At 38.8% G+C, this 19,677-nt stretch overlaps 1 protein-coding gene across 1 annotated transcript; it reads right to left on the reverse strand.

The window, feature by feature from the left end:
* Positions 1-2,275: 2,275 nt before the first annotated feature.
* Positions 2,276-18,688, reverse strand: LOC124542100 (zinc finger protein ZFP2-like). Its single transcript, XM_047120033.1, has 13 exons — positions 18,270-18,688; positions 17,977-18,108; positions 17,440-17,605; positions 15,627-15,800; positions 13,923-14,095; positions 12,742-12,872; positions 12,385-12,459; positions 10,921-11,059; positions 9,265-9,389; positions 7,991-8,117; positions 7,001-7,114; positions 4,088-4,285; positions 2,276-2,487 (listed from the first exon to the last, which is right to left on the reverse strand). Exons 1-13 carry the CDS (start codon positions 18,390-18,392, stop codon positions 2,323-2,325), a joined length of 1,842 nt encoding a protein of 613 aa, XP_046975989.1. The 5' UTR covers positions 18,393-18,688; the 3' UTR covers positions 2,276-2,322.
* Positions 18,689-19,677: the final 989 nt, after the last annotated feature.

Genomic DNA, 19,677 nt, shown 5'->3' on the forward strand with positions numbered 1-19,677 from the left:
GGCAGTACTTTCGGAAGTAGAGGACTAACGGCCGGTTATACGCATCGCATGCATCTCGACTTTATCCCGAAAACGAGGATTCTAGAGCTACATTAACACGCCATTTCGTCAAAGACCTGCCTGAAGTCAGTGTTGGCAAAATCGAGATTGCTCTTAAACAGCTTAAAATTGCAAAAGCCCCTGGAGAGGACGGTATTACTATAGAGTTATTAAAAGGAGGAGGTAAACCGGTATTCAGGGAACTCCAGAAGCTTTTAAACTCTGTCCTCTTCGAAGGGGGAGTTCTCCCGAAGTAAGAGTGCGTGGAGTAAGAGTGTGGTTGACTTGTTCTTTAAAAAGGGATACAAGACCCTGCTGAAGAACTATCGTCCCATATCCCTACTGAGTTACGTCTGTAAGATGTTTTAAAGAGTGATCACGAACCGTCATTGAAACCAGCCCCCGAAAGAGGCCGGGTTTCGGACCGGATATGGCACCATAGACCACATCCACACAGTGCGGCAGATTACAGAAGTCCAAAGAGTATAATCGGCCCCTGTGTCTTGCATTCGTGGACTATGAGAAGGCCTTTGATTCGGTTGAAATCTGGGCTGTTCTGGAGTCCCTGCAGCGTTGCCAAGTTGATTGGCGATACATCCAAGTGATGAGATGTCTCTACGAAGCTGCCACCATGTCCGTCCGAGTACAGAATCAGCAAACAAATCCCATACCATTGCATCGTATCGGGACGTAATTTATTGCCCCCAAATTGTTCACTAATGCAATGGAGGATATATTCAAGACGTTGAACTGGAAAGGACGTGGCATCAACATCAATGGCGAATACATCTCTCACTTGAAATTTGCAGACGACATCGTCATCGACAGATGCTGAACCAGCTGGCTGATTCTTCTGTGCGCATCGGCAAACAGATGAACTTCGATAAAGGTTAGGTCATGAACATGTTCTACCGGAACCGATTGCGAAACACGGTACCGTCCTCGAAGTTGTTTAAAAATACGTCCACCTCGGGCAGACTTTGTGATTAAACAACAACCTTGAGGACGAGGTGAATAGAAGAATTCAGCTGGGTTGGGCAGCGTTTGGGAAGTTACGTCGAATCTTTACATCGTCGATCCCACAGTGCCTTAAGACGAAAGTCTTCAACCAGTGCGTCCTACCCGTCATGACATACGGAGCCGAAATAGGGACACTTACGGCAAGGCGACCAGCCTGCACCAGTTTTAAGCCGCTCACCGTGCTATGGAAAGGGCTATGCTCAGAAATGACGCGATCCGTCAGAGAACCAAAGTCGTCGTCATAGCCCACCGGATTAGCATGCTAAAGTGGCAGTGGGCTAGCCATATTTATCGCAGAACCGACAACCGTTGGGGAAAACGTGTTCTAGAGTGGAGACCGCGTCTCGGGAAACGTAGTGTAGGACGTCCTTAGGCACGGTGGAGTGACGATTTACGCAAGACGGCTGGAGCTAGATGCGAATGTCCAACAGTGGACAAACATAGGCTGTTGATTGATTGATTGATTTTTATTTTTCGAACCGGTGGCGCAAGATTGAAACTAAATGTGGGTAAGGTACATTTTGCGAGCCGAGATGGCCCATTAAGAACCCAGGTAAGAACGCGTGCATCTCGAGCGATGATTGCGGGTCCAAACCCAGGCAAGCACCACTATATATATGTGCTTAATTTGTCTTTATAATTCATCTCGTGCTCGGTGAAGGAAAACATCGTGATGAAACCTGCATGTGTCTAATTTCATCGAAATTCTGCCACATTTGCATTCCACCAACCCGCATTGGAACAGCGTGGTGGAATATGTTCCAAACCCTCTCATTAATGGAAGAGGAGGCCTTATCTCAGCAGTGGGAAATATACAGGCTGTTACTTTACTTTACTATACATTTTGCGAGGCAGGAGCGAGGCAGGAGCGAGGCTCTTTATACCACGAGGCCACGCCTTATGCCGCTAATACTTGATATAGTTGTAGTATGACGATTCAAAAGTGCCCGTAAGAGCCTACTCGAAAAAAGTACGTAATGAAATGACATTTCATTACTCCAAATTTGCTGTCAGTTTGCCGCGCATTTGATGGTTGAATGACGGATGATGTTTAAATTATTTTGAACTTTGATTTTGTAAGAAAATAAAGAGATATAATAGAGGAGGCGATATTAGTGAACTTTAAATGTCGTTTATTTGTATTTCCAGAGAAACAATTTGTGGTTTATTTTGAGAATCCTCAATAACCTATCTTATAAGTATATAAATAAAACACATTTCTCAAGGAACAACAGTTTATTCTCAAGACACGAGGTCACGCCGTCACTGGCCCCCGCCCTCGTCGCCGGGGGGGCCTGCGGGCTCCTTCTTCTTCCTATTCGGCGGCAGCCTGAGGTGCACCGTCCGGATGTGTGTCTTCAGCGAGTTGGATTGGCTGAAGGGCTTGCCGCACACGTGGCACTCGTAGGGCTTCGCGCCCGTGTGTACCTGTGACAAGTGGCGGATGGTGTGTGTGTCATTGTATTATGCACTATAGTCTGTTCGCGTTAAGAATGCAGTGAGTTGTCATTGTTTACCGGCCTGACTCCGCCCCTTGACCAATCAAATCTTTTTTAACAGCAGGTTGAATGTGTATGCATATTTGTGTTAAAATTCCAACAAATTATATTTGTTTTAAAGACTAAGTATGATGAATTTAAAAAATACACATTAAAATAAAAAATCGAATCGGGGTGTTTAATCAACAAAATTCTTAACACTATATACAGTCGTTTTCGAATCTTGCCATCGCGATGTAGAAATTTACATATTTTGACATAACGTCATCTAGTAGCTATAGGTTACATTAATTATTACGTCTACAGCTTGAATAAATTAAATATATATAAAAAAAAATCAATTATAAAAATAAAAATATCAGTTAATAATTAATCAAATGTGAACTTGACTTTGTAATTTGAAAATATTTGATTGGTCAAAGGGGGCGGAGTCAGGCCGGTAAACAATGACAACTCACTGCATTCTTAACGCGAACAGACTATAGAAGTAAGGAAGTAAATTAAATAACAGACGCAATTAAATTAATTAACAACCTTTGAGAATAATACAATGATAATGACAAAATAGGTAATACAAATCCATTGACAATTAAAATAATAACAAAAAATAATGGTATAATACAGAAAGAGACGGAAAGTGAAAGAAAGAGAGGTAGAAGTCACCTGATCATCAATATATTTACAACAACATCATGTATATTCACAGTAACATTGATCACTTTGATAAAATCAGTGATAATCATTGTATGTGCACTAGGAGTAAGGATAAGCTTATAACGCCAAGTTTCCGACTCCGCAAAGTCAATAAATCTTTCTTGGGGCAAGGTATCCGTTTCTATAATAAAATTCCGCAGACATTTTTAACTTTGCCGTCTCGTAAATGAAATCGTTTATAAAAAATACACATTGGTAAAAAAGGCGTATTATTCGATACAAGATTTTGTACATTTAAAAAAAAAAATATTAGATTATAAAAAAGCGTGGAATTAATACCTGTTGACTTCCAAGCAGGATTTATTAATTTAAATAATTGTATTAACTAACGTGACTGTATTTTTTTTAAATGTTGAAAAAGAGTAACTAATGAGTTTCTTGGCGGTTCTTCTCGGTAGAATCTGCCTTCCGAACCGGTGGTAGCTTCACTTAATTGTTAAATGACGATTCAAAAGTGCTTGTAAAAGCCCACTTGAATAAAGTATATTATGATTTTGATTTTGTGTGAGTGTGTGGGGGGGAGAGTCGAGATGACCCAGTGGTTAGAACGCGTGCATCTTAACCGATGATTGCGGGTTCACACACCGCTGATTCACGTGCTTAATTTGTCTTTATAATTCATCTCATCAGCGGTGAAGGAAAACATCGCGAGGAAACTTGCATGTCACAAATTTCATACAAATTCTGCCACATGTGAATTCCACCAACCCGCATCCTCAAAAGGAGAGGAGGCCTTTAGCGCAGCAGTGGGAATTTACAGGCTGTTGTTTGTGTGTGTGAGTGTGTGTGTGTGTGTGGGGGGGGGGGTGTCTCACCCGGTAGTGTCTGGTGAGCGCCGGCTTCTGGCTGAAGGCGTGGTGGCAGAGCGCGCAGCGGTAGGGCCGCTCGCCGGAGTGCGTTCGCGCGTGCAGTCGCAACTGTTCGCGGCTGCCGAAGCGCGAGGGGCAGCGCTCGCACGGGAACGGCTTCTCGCCCGTGTGCCGGCGCTGGTGGTAGCGCAGCGACGCCGCCGACTGTCAACGGTCACCGCGTGACGGACGCTTGGTATCGCCCTATCTCTCTCTAACGTCACAGTAACCCACCGCCCTGTCTCTCTCTAACATCACAGTAACCCACCTTTTTTTTATGGCATAGGTGGCAAACGAGCAGGAGACTCGTGATGGAAAGTGACTACCACCGCCCGTGGACTGTAACACCAGGGGACTTGCAGGTGCGTTGCCGGCCTTTCAGAAAGGAGTACGCTCTTTTCTTGAAGGTTCCCATGTCGTATCGGTTCGGAAAAACCGCCGGCGAAAGCTGGTTCCACAAAGTGGTTGTGCGAGGCAGAAAATGTCTGAGAAATTGCGCTGTTGTGGATTTTCGGACATCAAGATGGTGCGGGTTAAACTTAGAACTTGGTGGTAGGGCTTTGTGCAAGCCCGTCTGGGTAGGTACCACCCACTCATCAGTTATTCTACCGTCAAATAACAGTACTCAGTATTGTTGTGTTCCGGTTTGAAGGGTGAGTGAGCCAGTGTAACTGCAGGCACAAGGGACGTAACAACTTAGTTCCCAAATTGATGGCACATTGACGATGTAAGGAACAGTTGATATTTCTTACAGCGCCATTGTCTATGGGTGATGGTGACCACTTACCATCAGGTGGCCCATCTGCTCGTCCGTCAACCTATACCATAAAAAAAAGCGATGAGAAATATATCATATCGAAACCGGTTCAACATTTCATCGCTCTCACAGATGGGTTACTTTAAAGTTAGAGAGAGACAGGGCGAATAATATATCAGTCTACGTACGTACGGACGTACCAGAAAGAATTTTATAGTTTTTAGACGCGGTGCAAACGGTTACTCGTCATCATCAAACCGATGACATCTGATGTTTCGACGTCATCCGATCTTAGATACACCGGACACATGCCTTTGACAAACCCTTAACGACTAACCGCTATAGGGTTTTATAATAAGCTACATGTAGCACAAAGCTTTGCTTGCACTGTAAGTTTTGATTAATGGAATAAAGTCTTCTGGATCTACGTTAAAAATGGGTGTTCCACAAGGTTTAATTTTGGGTCCCTTTCTATTTCTAGTATATATCGATATATATGATCTACCTTTTTATGTTAAAGGCATTTGTGTTTGCTGACAATAATTCACTAATATTTAAGGTGGACAGGAAAATAACTATGACGATGTTAACGGTGCATTATCATAGATACACGATTGATTTACAGTAAATAATTTAGTTTTGAATGTTTTGAAAACAAAATGTGTTTTACCCTACCCAATGTTAGAACGCAAAATTACAATATATCTTTAAACGGTGGCCGTCTTGATGTAGCCGATACTACAGTGCTTTTTGGAAAATATTTGGATTCCGGACTTCAATGGAGTCCTCATTTATCGTCCCTAATAAGAAGCCTCAGCCCCGCATTATACTGTCAGAAAAGTTAGACAACTAACTGATATTGATACCGCTCGTTTAGTATATTTAAGTTATTTTCACAGTATTATGTCATATGCCATAATACTTTGGGATAACGCTGCAGATATTGAATCTGTTTTATTTTACAAAAGAGAGTAGTCCGGTCTATTTATAATCTTGGAGCTAGAGACTCTCTTCGGGTTGTTTTTAACAGAGTAGGAATACTCGCTGTTGCGTCGCAATATATTTGCAATAATATAATGGATATTCACAGTAACATTGATCACTTTGATAAAATCAGCGATAATCATTGTATGTGCACTAGGAGTAAGCTTATAACGCCAATTTCCCGACTTCGCAAAGTCAATAAATCTTTCATTGGGTAGGGTATCTGTTTCTATAATAAAATTCCACACACGTTTCTAACTTTGCCGTTTCGTAAATTTTAAATTTTTCTAAAAAATACATTGGTAAAGAAGGCATATTATTCAATTCAAGATTATACAGACGATAAAAAAGCGTGAAATTAATACTTGTTGACTTCCAAAAAGGATATATTATATATATATATCCTCCCGTATTTAACTAACATGACTGTATTTTTAAATGTTATAAAAGAGTATCTACTGAGTTTCTTGCCAGTTATTTTCGGTAGAATCTTCTTTCTGAACCGGTGGTAGCTTCAATTAATATAGTTGTTAAATGACGATTCAAAAGCCTACTTGAATAAAGTATATTTTGATTTGATTGTAGGGGTTGGTCGTTAGACGTAAAAAAGTATATCCCACATCCTTTATTTGCCATTAATAATACACATTTAGATTGAGCAAAATTTCAAAACGGTTTCGAAAAGAAACACCTCAGACCTGATAATAACCAACAAAAGGAATTCATAGTCATATTAACAAACATAATATATTTACTTTGAAATGAGTTACAAATGTATTATTTTTGTTTTTAAAGTAAACAAGCCATCATCGTCAAAAATTTACCAAAAATGGCAAGTCATTAATGTAAGTGAGGAAGAAAAATGGACCAAGAATAGAACCCTGAGGGACTCCCACATATACTGGAGCCTCAGGAAACCTATAATTATTAACATAAACCCTCAGATCTTGATTGTTCCAAAACACAACCAGAAGATTGAGAGTGTCTTCTCCACTTTTAGCCTTATTCTTATTCTCGCTTATAATAAGAGGGAGCGTGTCAAAAACTAGTGAAAATACTCTAACGTAATAAACGAATGGCCCCTAGCCCTAACTACTGGGCCATCTCGCCCAGCAGTGGGAAGTTATATAAACACTCACCGTACACTTCTTCCCGCATATTTCGCAGACGATATTCTTGTTATACTTCAAACCCAAATGGATCCTTTTCACGTGATTCTGGAGTTTCGCTCGGCTCGGAAACGTCGATTCACACTGGAAATATTACGTTATATACACTGATGTTAGAAAGAGATAGAAAGAAAGAAAGAAATTGATGTTAGAAAGAGATGGAGTATATTTGTTAGTATCTATAGTCTAACTGTATTTTTTCTCGGTGAAAGGGCTTTGTGCAAGCCCGTCATAGTAGGTACCATCCACTCATCAGTTATTCTACTACCAAACAATAGTACTCATTATAGTTGTGTTCCGGTTTGAAGGGTGAGTCAGTGTAACTACAGACACAAGGGACATAGCATCTTAGTTCCCAAGGTTGGTGGCACATTGACGATGTAAGGAGTAGTTGATATTTTTACAGCGTCATTGTCTATGGGTGATGGTGATTACTTACCAAACAGCTTACTAAAAAAAATATACACTGATGTTTGAAAGAGATAGAATATGTTTGTTGGTATCTATACTTTAACTGTAAGAGGAAAAAAGCTAAATACGAGTAAACAACGCTTGGTCGACTAGTGTGTACACCGGTTTTGATGAGTCCGCCACTCCGAGGTCCCGGGTGGATGTAGATTGTCATTAGTTGTCTGTGTCGTCTCGGGTCTGGTTTGTGCCGTCGTTACTTCTGATCTTCCACAACACAAGTGCGTTAGCTGCTCACATTGGGATCAGAGTAATGTATGTGATGTTGTCCAATATTTACATACAGGGTTATTGGTAACTCCACGTATATGCTTTAGGAGTTGATAGGGGTGATTATTTTCAATAATTTTAACCCCCATATGATCCAAAAGTGAACCATTTTTCAGTTATCACAGTTTTTTCAAAATTACAACGTCAAAAATTTACCAATAACCCTGTATATAAAGAAAAATTGTAGATCCGGCTCGAAGGACCAAGTGTGTGTGGGGTTACCTGGTCGCAGGCCAGCGCGAGCGCGGGGTGGGGGGCGGGCGCCGGCGCCAGCGCGCGCACGTGGCGCCGCGTGTGCGCCGCGCGCGCCGCCGCCGGGACCTTCGCCCCGCACAGCGAGCACTTGGAGCTGCGAGCGCATATTCCATACAACACAACCACACACACACACACATTCAAACAATCTATACGTAATTATATTAGAAATTCTTTAGCGCGTCATACCGTACAACACAACCACACACACACACACATTCAAACAATCTAAGCGTAATTATATTACAAATTCTTTAGCGCGTCATACCGTACAACACAACCACACACACACACCCATTCGAACAATCTAAGCGTAATTATATTACAAATTCTTTAGCAGATATTTGTGCTTAAAGGCGTTTAGAGTCTTTGTAGAGTCGAGATGAACCTATGATTGCGGGTTCACACACACATTCAAACAATCTAAGCGTAATTATATTAGAAATTCTATAGCAGATATTTGTGTTTAACGGTAGGCGTTTAGAGTTTTTGACGTGCATCTTAATCGATGATTGCGGGTTCACTCGCAAGCACCGCTGATTCACGTGCTTAATTTGTCTTTATAATCCGTCTCGTGCTCAGTAAAGGAAAACATCGTGAGGAAACCTGCGTGTGACAAATTTCATAGAAATTCTGTCACATGTGTATTCCACCAACCCGCATGGAACAGCGTGGTGGAATATGTTTCAAACCTTCTCCTTATAGGGAGAGGAGGCCTTTAGCCCAGTAGTGGGAATTTACAGGCTGTTGTTGTTGTTTTGTTTGGTAGGCGTTTGGTACTTATAGAGCTGTCTATATAAACAATGTCGTAAGTCAGACAAAATATGTCTTACAAAACGTCTTTTGTTATTTACTGTCAATACTTTTGGGTCTTTGATAGTGCTCATTGGCAATATAGATTTTTTGTCATACTTTGTTTCTGGTACGTTCTCGAATATGTTAGTACAAGAATAGAAGCCTTCATCATCGTTACGGTGTTTGCATTTTCCAATATTAACCTATCAGGTACCACTCACCACGTATTCTACCGCCAAAGAGGAATATTGATGAGTTCAAGTTTAAAGGTTTAGTGAGCCGGTGGATTAAAGACATAATTTGAGATGCCAAGGTTTGGCATTTGGTGGTAAAAGTAAATGAGCCACACGATGGTATGGCGAAAATTCAATACACAAACATTTTTAAGATACACACAATACAACTCAGATAATAAAAAACTGGATATTTATCAGAATCAAACTTACTCGTTCTCCTTGAAGATGACGTGCCGCTTGGAGATGAGCACGTGACGCGTCTTCGCCTCCGTTGTAGCGAACTGGATATTGCACTCCACGCAGAAGCTGTCCGGATCCGGTTCGGACTTCGGATTCTGGGAACGAAGGGATTGAGCATCAGCGTTGTGACTACCGATAATAATAAAGAATAGGATAGAAAGATCACGGTTGCGTGCATTTGGAGAGTCCATATGCAGCAATGGAAGAATATAAGCTGCTGATAATGATGATGTTTATAATGATGATAATTTCACTTTTGGACATCTCGTCAAAATTCGAAATTTCACCACCTTGATGTGCGATAAACCACAACAACAACAACAGCCTGTAAATTCCCACTGCTGGGCTAAAGGCCTCCTCTTGAGGAGAAGGTTTGGAACATATTCCACCACGCTGTTCCAATGCGGGTTGGTGGAATACACATGCGGCAGAATTTCTATGAAATTTGTCACATGCAGGTTTCCTCACGATGTTTTCCTTCACCGCTGAGCACGAGACGAATTATAAAGACAAATTAAGCACATGAAACAGCGGTGCTTGCGAGTGAACCCGCAATCATCGGTTAAGATGCACGCGTTCTAACCACTGGGCCATCTCAGCTCATCTCAGATCCGATAAACCACAAGAGCGCGATTTTTAAGACATTTTCTAACTCGAACGACATCTCCGTGAAATCAGCTTTCGAGGGCGGTTTTTCCGATAGGACTTCGGAGCCTTTAAGAAAAGAGCGTACTCCTTCCTTAAGGGCTGGGAACGCACCTGCTAGCCCCTTGCTGCAAATGTTCCGGGCGGTGATCAGAGTCGGATTTAAAGTTCTAGAGGCCCTGGGGCCACAAAGCAGTGGAGGCCCTAGACCAACAGGAGCGTGGAGACCCCAATAATTATATTATGGATTATTAAACGTTTTCATTTCAATCAGTAAGCTATGATTTATTTATTGGTATCGGTAACTTTTAACACATTAAGTAGTAAGGTTATTGTAATTTGACTATATAAAGAAAGAAAGAAAGAACACTTTTATTTGGGACAAGATGACAATCGGTACAAAATAAAAAGTAAAAATAATAATAATAAAAAAAATAACTTAAGCACTAATAAATTATCATTTAACAAAAAAAGAAATAAAATGAACGATAAAAAATAACCTGTTGCCTGTAAAGTCGGTATACGGGCGAAAGTTTTACGTGACAACGACTTTGAGTGGTAAAATAATTCTAATTGTCTGTCTCTCTCGCTCTTAGGCGGGCTAACCACGCCCGAGTGGAAGGGACGCGTGCCTCTCACTCGCTCTCATTGTGAGCGCGTAATGTGAGCGGAGCGTAACGCAGTTTCTTGAAGTGTCACCCGGCAAACCAATTTATAAGACGTTGTCATGTCAAAAAAAAGTAACGATACAAAAAAAAGAATAAAGAAAAAGAACAACTACAATATACGTGACGTGTCCCAAATAGGTATACCATTCAGCAATTCATGCTGGTTTTCAATGGTACCCTTTCTTTTTTACCTACTGACGGGCTGGTATTTCTTATCTCGGTATTTGTTAACTCGCTGAAAAGTGCGGCCCCCACTCATGTGGAGGCCCCGGTTGCCCTCCCCTAAGCACGGCCCTGGTGGTAGAATACTCACCTGTGCGGCTCGGTGCGCCTTGCTACGGTGCATGAGCAGTCCGTGCCGGCGCGCGAAGGCGTCGCCGCAGTCGCCGCACACGTGCTCCGAAGCGCCAGCGTGACACTTGCGCACGTGAGACAGGTACGACGTCGGCTTGCTGAGACCACATCACCCATTCACAGTCACAGTCAAAACGACGTCGGCTTGCTGCGACCAAGAGACCGCCCAAGCACAGTCAGAATAAGAAATGAAATCCTTTAACAACTCTTACGCTCCTAGTACCTTTTGAATCTAAACGTCAAATAACTGCGACGCAATATGTCATGTCATCGGTAATGCAGATCGCTCATACTGAGCACACGAAAATAGATCTTAAGGTGACGAAGATTTTCTTACGCTGACTGTACATCATCATCTTGAGTCAGTCGGATGTCACCGTAATATTGTAAATGCCGTTAGATTATAATCTATCTAGCGAGATCGTGAACTGTTGAAAGATTGTGAACCATAACATACGATTTACAATTTAACGCATTACTTTTCAGCAGATTGTAACCTATCCAAGTAAATTTCAGTTCAGTCAGTCGGATATTATATTAAACATCGTTTCCAATTTATATTATTCATATATGTCACCGTAAAATTGTAAATACCAACAACAAACAACTATGAACTAAATGAATTATAAACACAAATTAAGCACATGAATATTCAGTGGTGCTTGCCTTGGTTTGAAACAATCATCGTTTAAGATGCAAGCGTTCTTACGGCCATCTTGGCTCTACTGGGCTTTCTCGCCTCTTGTTGTAAATACCGTTAGATTATGATCTATCTCGCGAGATTGTGAACTGTCGAAAGATTTTGAACCGTAACATACTGTTTACAATTTAATGCATTACTTTTCGCTAGATTATAATCTATCAGAGAATAACCTAACCTAACCGAATTATTACAGACTATCGAAATCGCATGTGTTTTATTGTTCGTTGTACAAACGTTCACAATATTACGACAGTTTACAATCTCACGAGATAGATTGCTATCTAACGATGTTTGTAATCTTACGGTGACATATATTACATAGATTAACACTGATTTTATATGGTTTTGTAAGAACATTGTTTTTAGAAATCATCTTCTTGATAAATAATTGTATATTATGATATATGGAGGGGGATGACGTCATGAACTCCCATTTACATCCCCAATGTTTCACCAACCTCGGGAGCTAAGATGTTAAACTCGCTTTCTCCTTCAAGGTACACATATATACTATATGCCAGTACCATACCATAACTCATCGTATGTGTGCTGCTTAAGTAAGGCGATGGAATCCCTATGACAGGTAACGCACCAGTCTCTAATTATTATAAAACATCTGAGTGAGCCAGTGGAAAAAAAGTTTGTGTTTTAATGGTCGATAATGACCATTTACGATCTGTTAGCCTGACTGACTACTATATATAAATAAAAAATGCATACCTAAAGGCACGACCGCATGGCTTGCAGGGGTATGTGTGGCCTTTATGCCATTGCTCATGGGCTTTAGCCTGATGCCTGTAAGGAAATAAAAAAAAAAATGTTAAGTTTTATTTAAATAACATATAAAATATATGACACTTATGTCGTAATAATAAAATTGAATAAGCAATAAAATTTTATTTACAAGATTGAATTTTTGCAACGTTTCTGTGTAACGTTTCTGACGCGAAAACGTTGCACATCCACAACGCGGAGTACACCTTATGATATCATCACCCACGTGCACACGATAAAAAAATCAACGTCAAAAACGTTTCACGAAAACGTTACAAGAAAACGTTGAACTCGACAGCTTACTTGGTGTGAGATCGATGCGAGCATATGTTGCAAGAGAAACGTCTGGAATGGGCGGATGCGGTGTGAGCACGCAGCGACTTCACCGTCAGGTATCTTAGGTGGCAGAGCTTGCATTCGTGGGGACCGCTTATCTTAACAAGAATAACAGCTCATCAATCCCACTGCTGGGCAAAGTCTCTCCCTTTCAAATGAAATCAATTTTATTCAAGTAAACTTCACAATGAAGCGTTTTTGAATCGTCAATAATTAAACACTACCACCGTTTCGGAAAGCAGCTTCTAGCGAGAAGAAACCGCAAGAAACTCGCATAGGTTTTCATGGGTACGCTACTCTTAGGTCCTGGGTTCGATTCAAGGCTGAGTCAATGTAGATTATTATTAGTTTTCTATGTTGTCTTGGGTATGGGTGTTTGTGGTACCTTCGTTACTTCTGATCTTCCACAACACAAGTGCTTTAGCTACTTACATTGGGATCAGAGTAATGTATGTGATGTTGTCTCATATTTATTTATTTATTATTATTTATTTACAGCAATTAGTAACCTATGATGGAACCCGAGCCTAACTCCAGGCGTTTGGCCTTTGAGGGAAAATGCGGGTTGCTGGATTTACATGTCGCAGAATTTAAATTAGACACATGCAGGTTTCCTCGCGATGTTTTCCTTTACCGCACGAGATGAATTATAAACACAAATTAGTAAAAAAAGTAAAGTAAAAGCCTGTAAATTTCCCACTGCTGTGTTAAGGCCTCCTCTTCCATTAAGGAGAGGGTTTGGAATATATTCCACCACGCTGTTCCAATGCGGGATGGTTGAATGCACATATGGCAGAATTTTGTTGAAATTAGACACATGCAGGTTTTCTAACGTATCTACCAACGCATATAGAAGCAGCGTGGTGGAATATGCTTGCAAACCTTCAAAGGGAGAGGAAACCTTATCCCAGCAGTGGCAATTTTACAGGCAGTTGATATAACATAAAAAATGTATTAGAAAAATCAACACAACCCATTTGCATGCTGTTGGAAGAATATAAACAACGCCTAACCTCTTTAATAATTGTTATTGTCCATGTCTTAACTTTTTCTATGCGCTTGTCAATTCGTTATGTCACTTGTACTTTTTTCAATAAACCGTTTTAATTGTTGTACTCTAAATCGTATTATTTCTACACATGCCTTACCTCATCGTGTTTTTCTTTGTGCTTGTCAAACGCTACCGGATCCAGGAAACCTTTGTAGCACAAGTCACACTTATACGGCGAATTCGTATAATTCAGCGACTTCGAGCGCTGCAGCATTTCTTCAAGCTGTTGCTCCTCATCGAGGATCAGCTCTTGAGCGTCGACTTTTGTTTCTGGAAGTAATTCAAATCCAGTAATCAAAAACAACAACAACAACCTGTAAATTCCCACAGCTGGGCTAAAGGCCTCCTCTCCCTTTGAGAAGAAGATTTGGAACATAATCCACCAGGCTGTTCCAATGCGGGATGGTGGAATACACATGTGGCATTTCTATGAAATTTGTCATATGCAGGTTTCCTCACGATGTTTTCCTTCACCGCTGAGCACGAGATGAATTATAAACACAAATTAAGCATATGGATCAGCGGTGCTTGTTTGGGTTTGAACCCGCAATCATCGGTTAAGATGCACGCGTTCTAACCACTGGGCCATTTCGACTCATCCAGTAATCGCTTAGGCCCTATTACTGTATTTGTACAAGCTTTAAAAAAGAAACGCTGAATTTCTCCGGTTCCCCTCGGGTCTGAGTGTTTCCGTTTCCGAACCGGTGGTAGTGTTTGATTTGACAATCAATAAATTAACGTAAAGTTTCTATCTCTATTAATATATATTTATGGGATATATTGGCGGACGAGCATATGGGCCACCCGATGGTAAGTGGTCACCATCACCCATATTAATCTATCTTATTACATATATTAACTATTCCTTACATTGTCAATGTGCCACCAACCTTGGGAACTAAGATGTTACGTCCCTTGTGCCTGTAGTTACACTGACTCACTCACCCTTCAAACCGGAACACAACAATACTGAGTACTGTTATTTGGAGGTAGAATAACTGATGAGTGGGTGGTACCTACCCAGGCGGGCTTGCACAAAGCCCTACCACCAAGTAAATATTGTAAATGTTAAAGTAACTGCCTGTCATTTATTTTTTACTTTGAATTCTTTTGTAATAAATATTATACAGAGGGTTCGGACTTAGGAATATTCCTATTTTTTCTTCTCATAGGAAGGGGGTCAAAAACTACTGAAAACAGTCTTACATAATAAACGAATGTCCCTTATGAGTAAACAAACCCCACTACCCACTGAACAGCCCAAAATATCACCAAAAACATACCCTTATTGAAATAAAACTAGTTTCAAGTCGGATAGACTGTCTACCCGTGACCACGAACGCTGTAAAGTGCTCGAAACGTCGAGATGATAAAAATAATTAATATGCGCGAACAGCAGAGATGGCCCAGTACAGCAGAGATGGCCCAGTGGTTAGAAAGCGTGCATCTTAACCGATGATTGCGGGTTCAAACCCAGGCAAGCACCGCTGTTTCATGTGCTTAATTTGTCTTTATAATTCATCTCGTGCTCAGCGGTGAAGGAAAACATCGTGAGGAAACCTGCATGTGACAAATTTCATAGGAATTCTGCCACATGTGTATTCCACCAACCCGCATTGGAACAGCGTGGTGGAATATGTTCCAAACCTTCTCCTCAAAGGGAGAGGAGGCCTTTAGCCCAGCAGTGGGAATTTACAGGCTGTTGTTGTTGTTGTTGTTGTATGCGCGATTTAAATCCGTTAAAACTAGTTTTATTACAATGTGTAATAATCGCGAAAATCTAAGACAACATTAAACATACCCTTATATTTTTTAACTTTTTTCATTCCCTTGCTCTCAGAATTTCCATCCAGATTTTTCTTGAGGCTGATGTCCTTTAAGGGCACGTCATCTTCGGAATCAGATGTTACATCTTTGAAATCATCGCATTTTATATCATCAATAGACAGTTGATCCTTTACACTTATATCTTGATCTAGAATAAATATTATTACTATCAATATCAAATCGTTTGTAAAAAATACTTTGGTATGCATATTATTCAATACAAGATTTTATAGATGATAAAAAAGCGTGGAATTAATACCTGTTGACTTCCACGCAGGATATATTAATTTAAATAATTGTATTTAACTAACATGACTTTGTATTTTTAAATGTTAAAAAAGAGTAACTACTGAATTTCTTGCCGGTTCTTCTCGGTAGAATCTACTTTCAGAACCGGTGGTAGCTTCACTTAATTGTAAAATGACGATTCAAAAGTGCTTGTAAAAGCGTACTTGAATAAAGTTTATTTTGATTTGATTTGATTTGATTATCACTACACAGTATAAAATAAAGTCGCTTTCTCTGTCCCTATATCCCTATGTGTGCTTAGATCTTTAAAACTACGCAAAGATTTTGATGCCTTTTTTTTTATAGACAGTGTCTCAAGTTTTTGTATACGTCACCGTAAGATTACAAAATTCGTTAGATTACAATCTCTCTCATCAGATAAACTGTCGAAATATTGTGAACCGTGAGATATGATTGCAATTTAACGCATTATTTTTCGCTATATTGTAATCTATCAAGTTAAACTGTTACATTACAATAAGGCCCGCGTCTAATTATCAACTATCGAAAGGTCTACAATATTTTTATAAATATACAATTAGGTTCGCAATATTTCGACAGCTTACAATCTCACGAGATAGATTGTAATCTAACGATGTTTGTAATTTTACGGAGACGTATATAATACATGGACAATATAGTAAAGAAACACTGATTATTATAGAAGTTTCTAAAGGGATGTCGTAAATAAATTTAGTCTTATAGTAGATTTTGTGATGAAGTTCTTACATATATACGCGGCTTACAGTTAAGTTAAATGGCGGAAATCATCAAAAGAATGACGATTACGCCCCTTTGTCTCGACCTATCTCTCTCTTTGTATGTATTTCTATTATATACGGTTTTATATTATACTAGCTGAACCAGCACGAAATTTATGAACCACAGATTTTCAATCCACGTCTTATCCCCTTAGGGGTGAATCCCCCTTAGGGGCTAATTTCCGTTACATTCGATTTCCAAAAAAATTTAACATCGATAAAACAGTTATCGGAATTTTGGAAGTAAAATTAAAGAGTATGTAAGTAGTTAAGTGTAATAGTGTTGTATTATATAAACAAAGAAATCAATACATATAATAAAATTGGAATGTCTATTTGTAATATTAAAATAGCCCTTTTTTACTTAATGCATATGTATGTATATACAAAATAACATTTTTTATCATTTTTGTCTGTTTGTTTCGGCTAATCTCTGGGACGGTCGGACCGATTTTGACGGGACTTTACTGGCAGATAACTGATATAATAAGGAGTAACTTAGGCTACAATAATATATTTTCTTGTAAAATTCAAACGCGTACAAGGTCGCGGGCGCTGCTAGTATTAATCATAAGCTCTTAGGACACAATAAAGCTGAGTTACAAGCAAATCACATGAAATACTTAATCTAAGGTTTATTTAACTTTATTCCTACTTCCATTGGAATAGGGTTCATTTTACTATCTCTGCCAGTTCACTCTAAGCGTAAAAAAACTTCATTCCAAATAAAATACATACCAATTTGTCTAGTTATATTGTCTGTGTAATTACAATCTCCTTGGTCGTTTAATTCCTCCTTGATAGCGATCTCATCTTTAACGTCACAGTCCACATCACCTAACGATATGTTGATTGTTGATGATACGGACAATCTGAATTTTTCATTTTGATTTAATCCATTGATCTGTAATGTAACGTCAAGATTATTATTGAAAAATTAGTCCGTACTGCTTTGACAGAATCAGTGATAATCACTGTATGTACATGAGACGTAAGAATAAGATTATAATATGAAGTTTCCGACTCTGCAAAGCGAATAAATCCTTCTTGGGGCAAGATATCTGTTTCTATAACAAAATTCCACAAATATTTTTATATTTGCCTTAAACAAGAGTACATACAATTTGTCGCAAGTCCTCCATAGAATCTGCATAATGAACCGGTGGTAGCTTCACTTAATATAGTTTGTTAAATGTCAATTTAAAAGTCCTTGTAGAAGCTTACTTGAAAAGGTATATTTTGTTTCTCTAGTTATATATTAAGGTATAAACTCACCACAGAATTACATTGTAGAGCATCTTTTAAAATTTTATCACTAGAAACAGCTTGCTGAATTAATTTGTGACAATTTCTTAACCTTTTCACACATATATAACATACTGATTGCAAGTATGTTATAGAGTTTAACTGAAAAATAAAACATAAATAAATAAACTACAGTTGGTATTAAAATTTATCATTATATATTATTTTTAATTATTACTGGCTGTCCAAAACTTTATTTATTTCAGCCTAGCTCGTATTTGTTAAGTGTGATAAGAGCTTTAATAAAAATATATTATACTTACTTCCACGTCCGTTATTTTTTCGTAAACATCTTGTAAATACGTATTATTTAAACATAACATTCGATTATTTCCTTTTAAACATATCCGACATAAGTGTTCGTTTATTTTCAAATTGTATTCCATTTTACATGATTTTTTTTTAATTTTTCATAGGTCAAGATCGCACATCACACATTAATATACGTATTAAAACCAATTAATGATTATACCGGTTCTTTGAAATGTTGACCATTTCGAATCCGATTTGAAATATTTCCGCATGAACATAATTATCGTAGAGAGATTTATTTTTCTTTCTTTTATTAAACTTTAACTGAGGAACAGTTTAAGTTAGAATGATTAATTATTTATTTACAAATGCTATCAACAACTTTACATAAATTGTTTGATAACAATAAACTAAATAACAATGTCAAACTCAGTTTCCGTACAGACTATACACGAAATCGGAACAGCGATTTCAGCAGTGTTGCCAAGTTCAATATAATTTATATTATGGCTAGGCATGTATTTTCATCGTACCTCATAATGTATCATATATAGCCTACTATTTTTCGCCTGTGGTTTTTCTTACGTGTAAATTGGAAGCAGTTGTGGGTTTTGCTTAAAAAAGTAGCATATACCCTTTCTTGGATTTCAAACTTGCTTCATACCAAATTGAATGAAATTTTGGTAAAGTGGTTTAGCCGTGAAAGCTTAACAAATAGACTTTTACTCTATATTAGTATAGAGGTGACCTACCCACCTAAATATTGTAAGTGCTAACTTTTTAAGAGGAGGGTAAACCACTCTTATATATTCTAAGCCATAATTTTTGATCATTAACATTAAAAACGAAGAATATTACTTATTTTATAACCGTATTAACATATCTGATATTTAAATAATAATTATTTTGTGAATATTTGATGCAGGCAATACGGCTGTATTGCCTGAAATTATAAAGTTGCCTTGACACCAATAGAATAGATACTATAGTAACGTTTGTACAAAAATGATATTTTAATGTTTTTTTTGTTTTTTTTTTCAGACACCTTATCTCAAGTATCTTTTAAAAGCACTAGACTAGAGCACCTAGCTAACCTAACCTACCTGAGCTGAGTGACCCAGTGGTTAGAACGCGTGTATCTTAACCGATGATTACAGGTTTAAACCCAGGCAAGCACCACTATATATATGTGCTTAATTTGTGTTTATAATATATCAAAACATCGTGAGGAAACCTGCATGTGTCGAATTTCATCGAAATCCTGCCACATGTGCATTCCACCAACCCGCACTGGAACAGCGTGGTGGAATATGTTCCAAACCCTCTCCTTAATGGAAGAGGAGGCCTTATTCTTATAATTCAATAATTTTTCATAATATATAACATGGAAATCGTGACCAACATCAAGACCACCGATGA

This window comes from Vanessa cardui, chromosome 30, assembly GCF_905220365.1.
Source record: "Vanessa cardui chromosome 30, ilVanCard2.1, whole genome shotgun sequence".
In the NCBI taxonomy this organism is placed as follows: domain Eukaryota; kingdom Metazoa; phylum Arthropoda; class Insecta; order Lepidoptera; family Nymphalidae; genus Vanessa; species Vanessa cardui.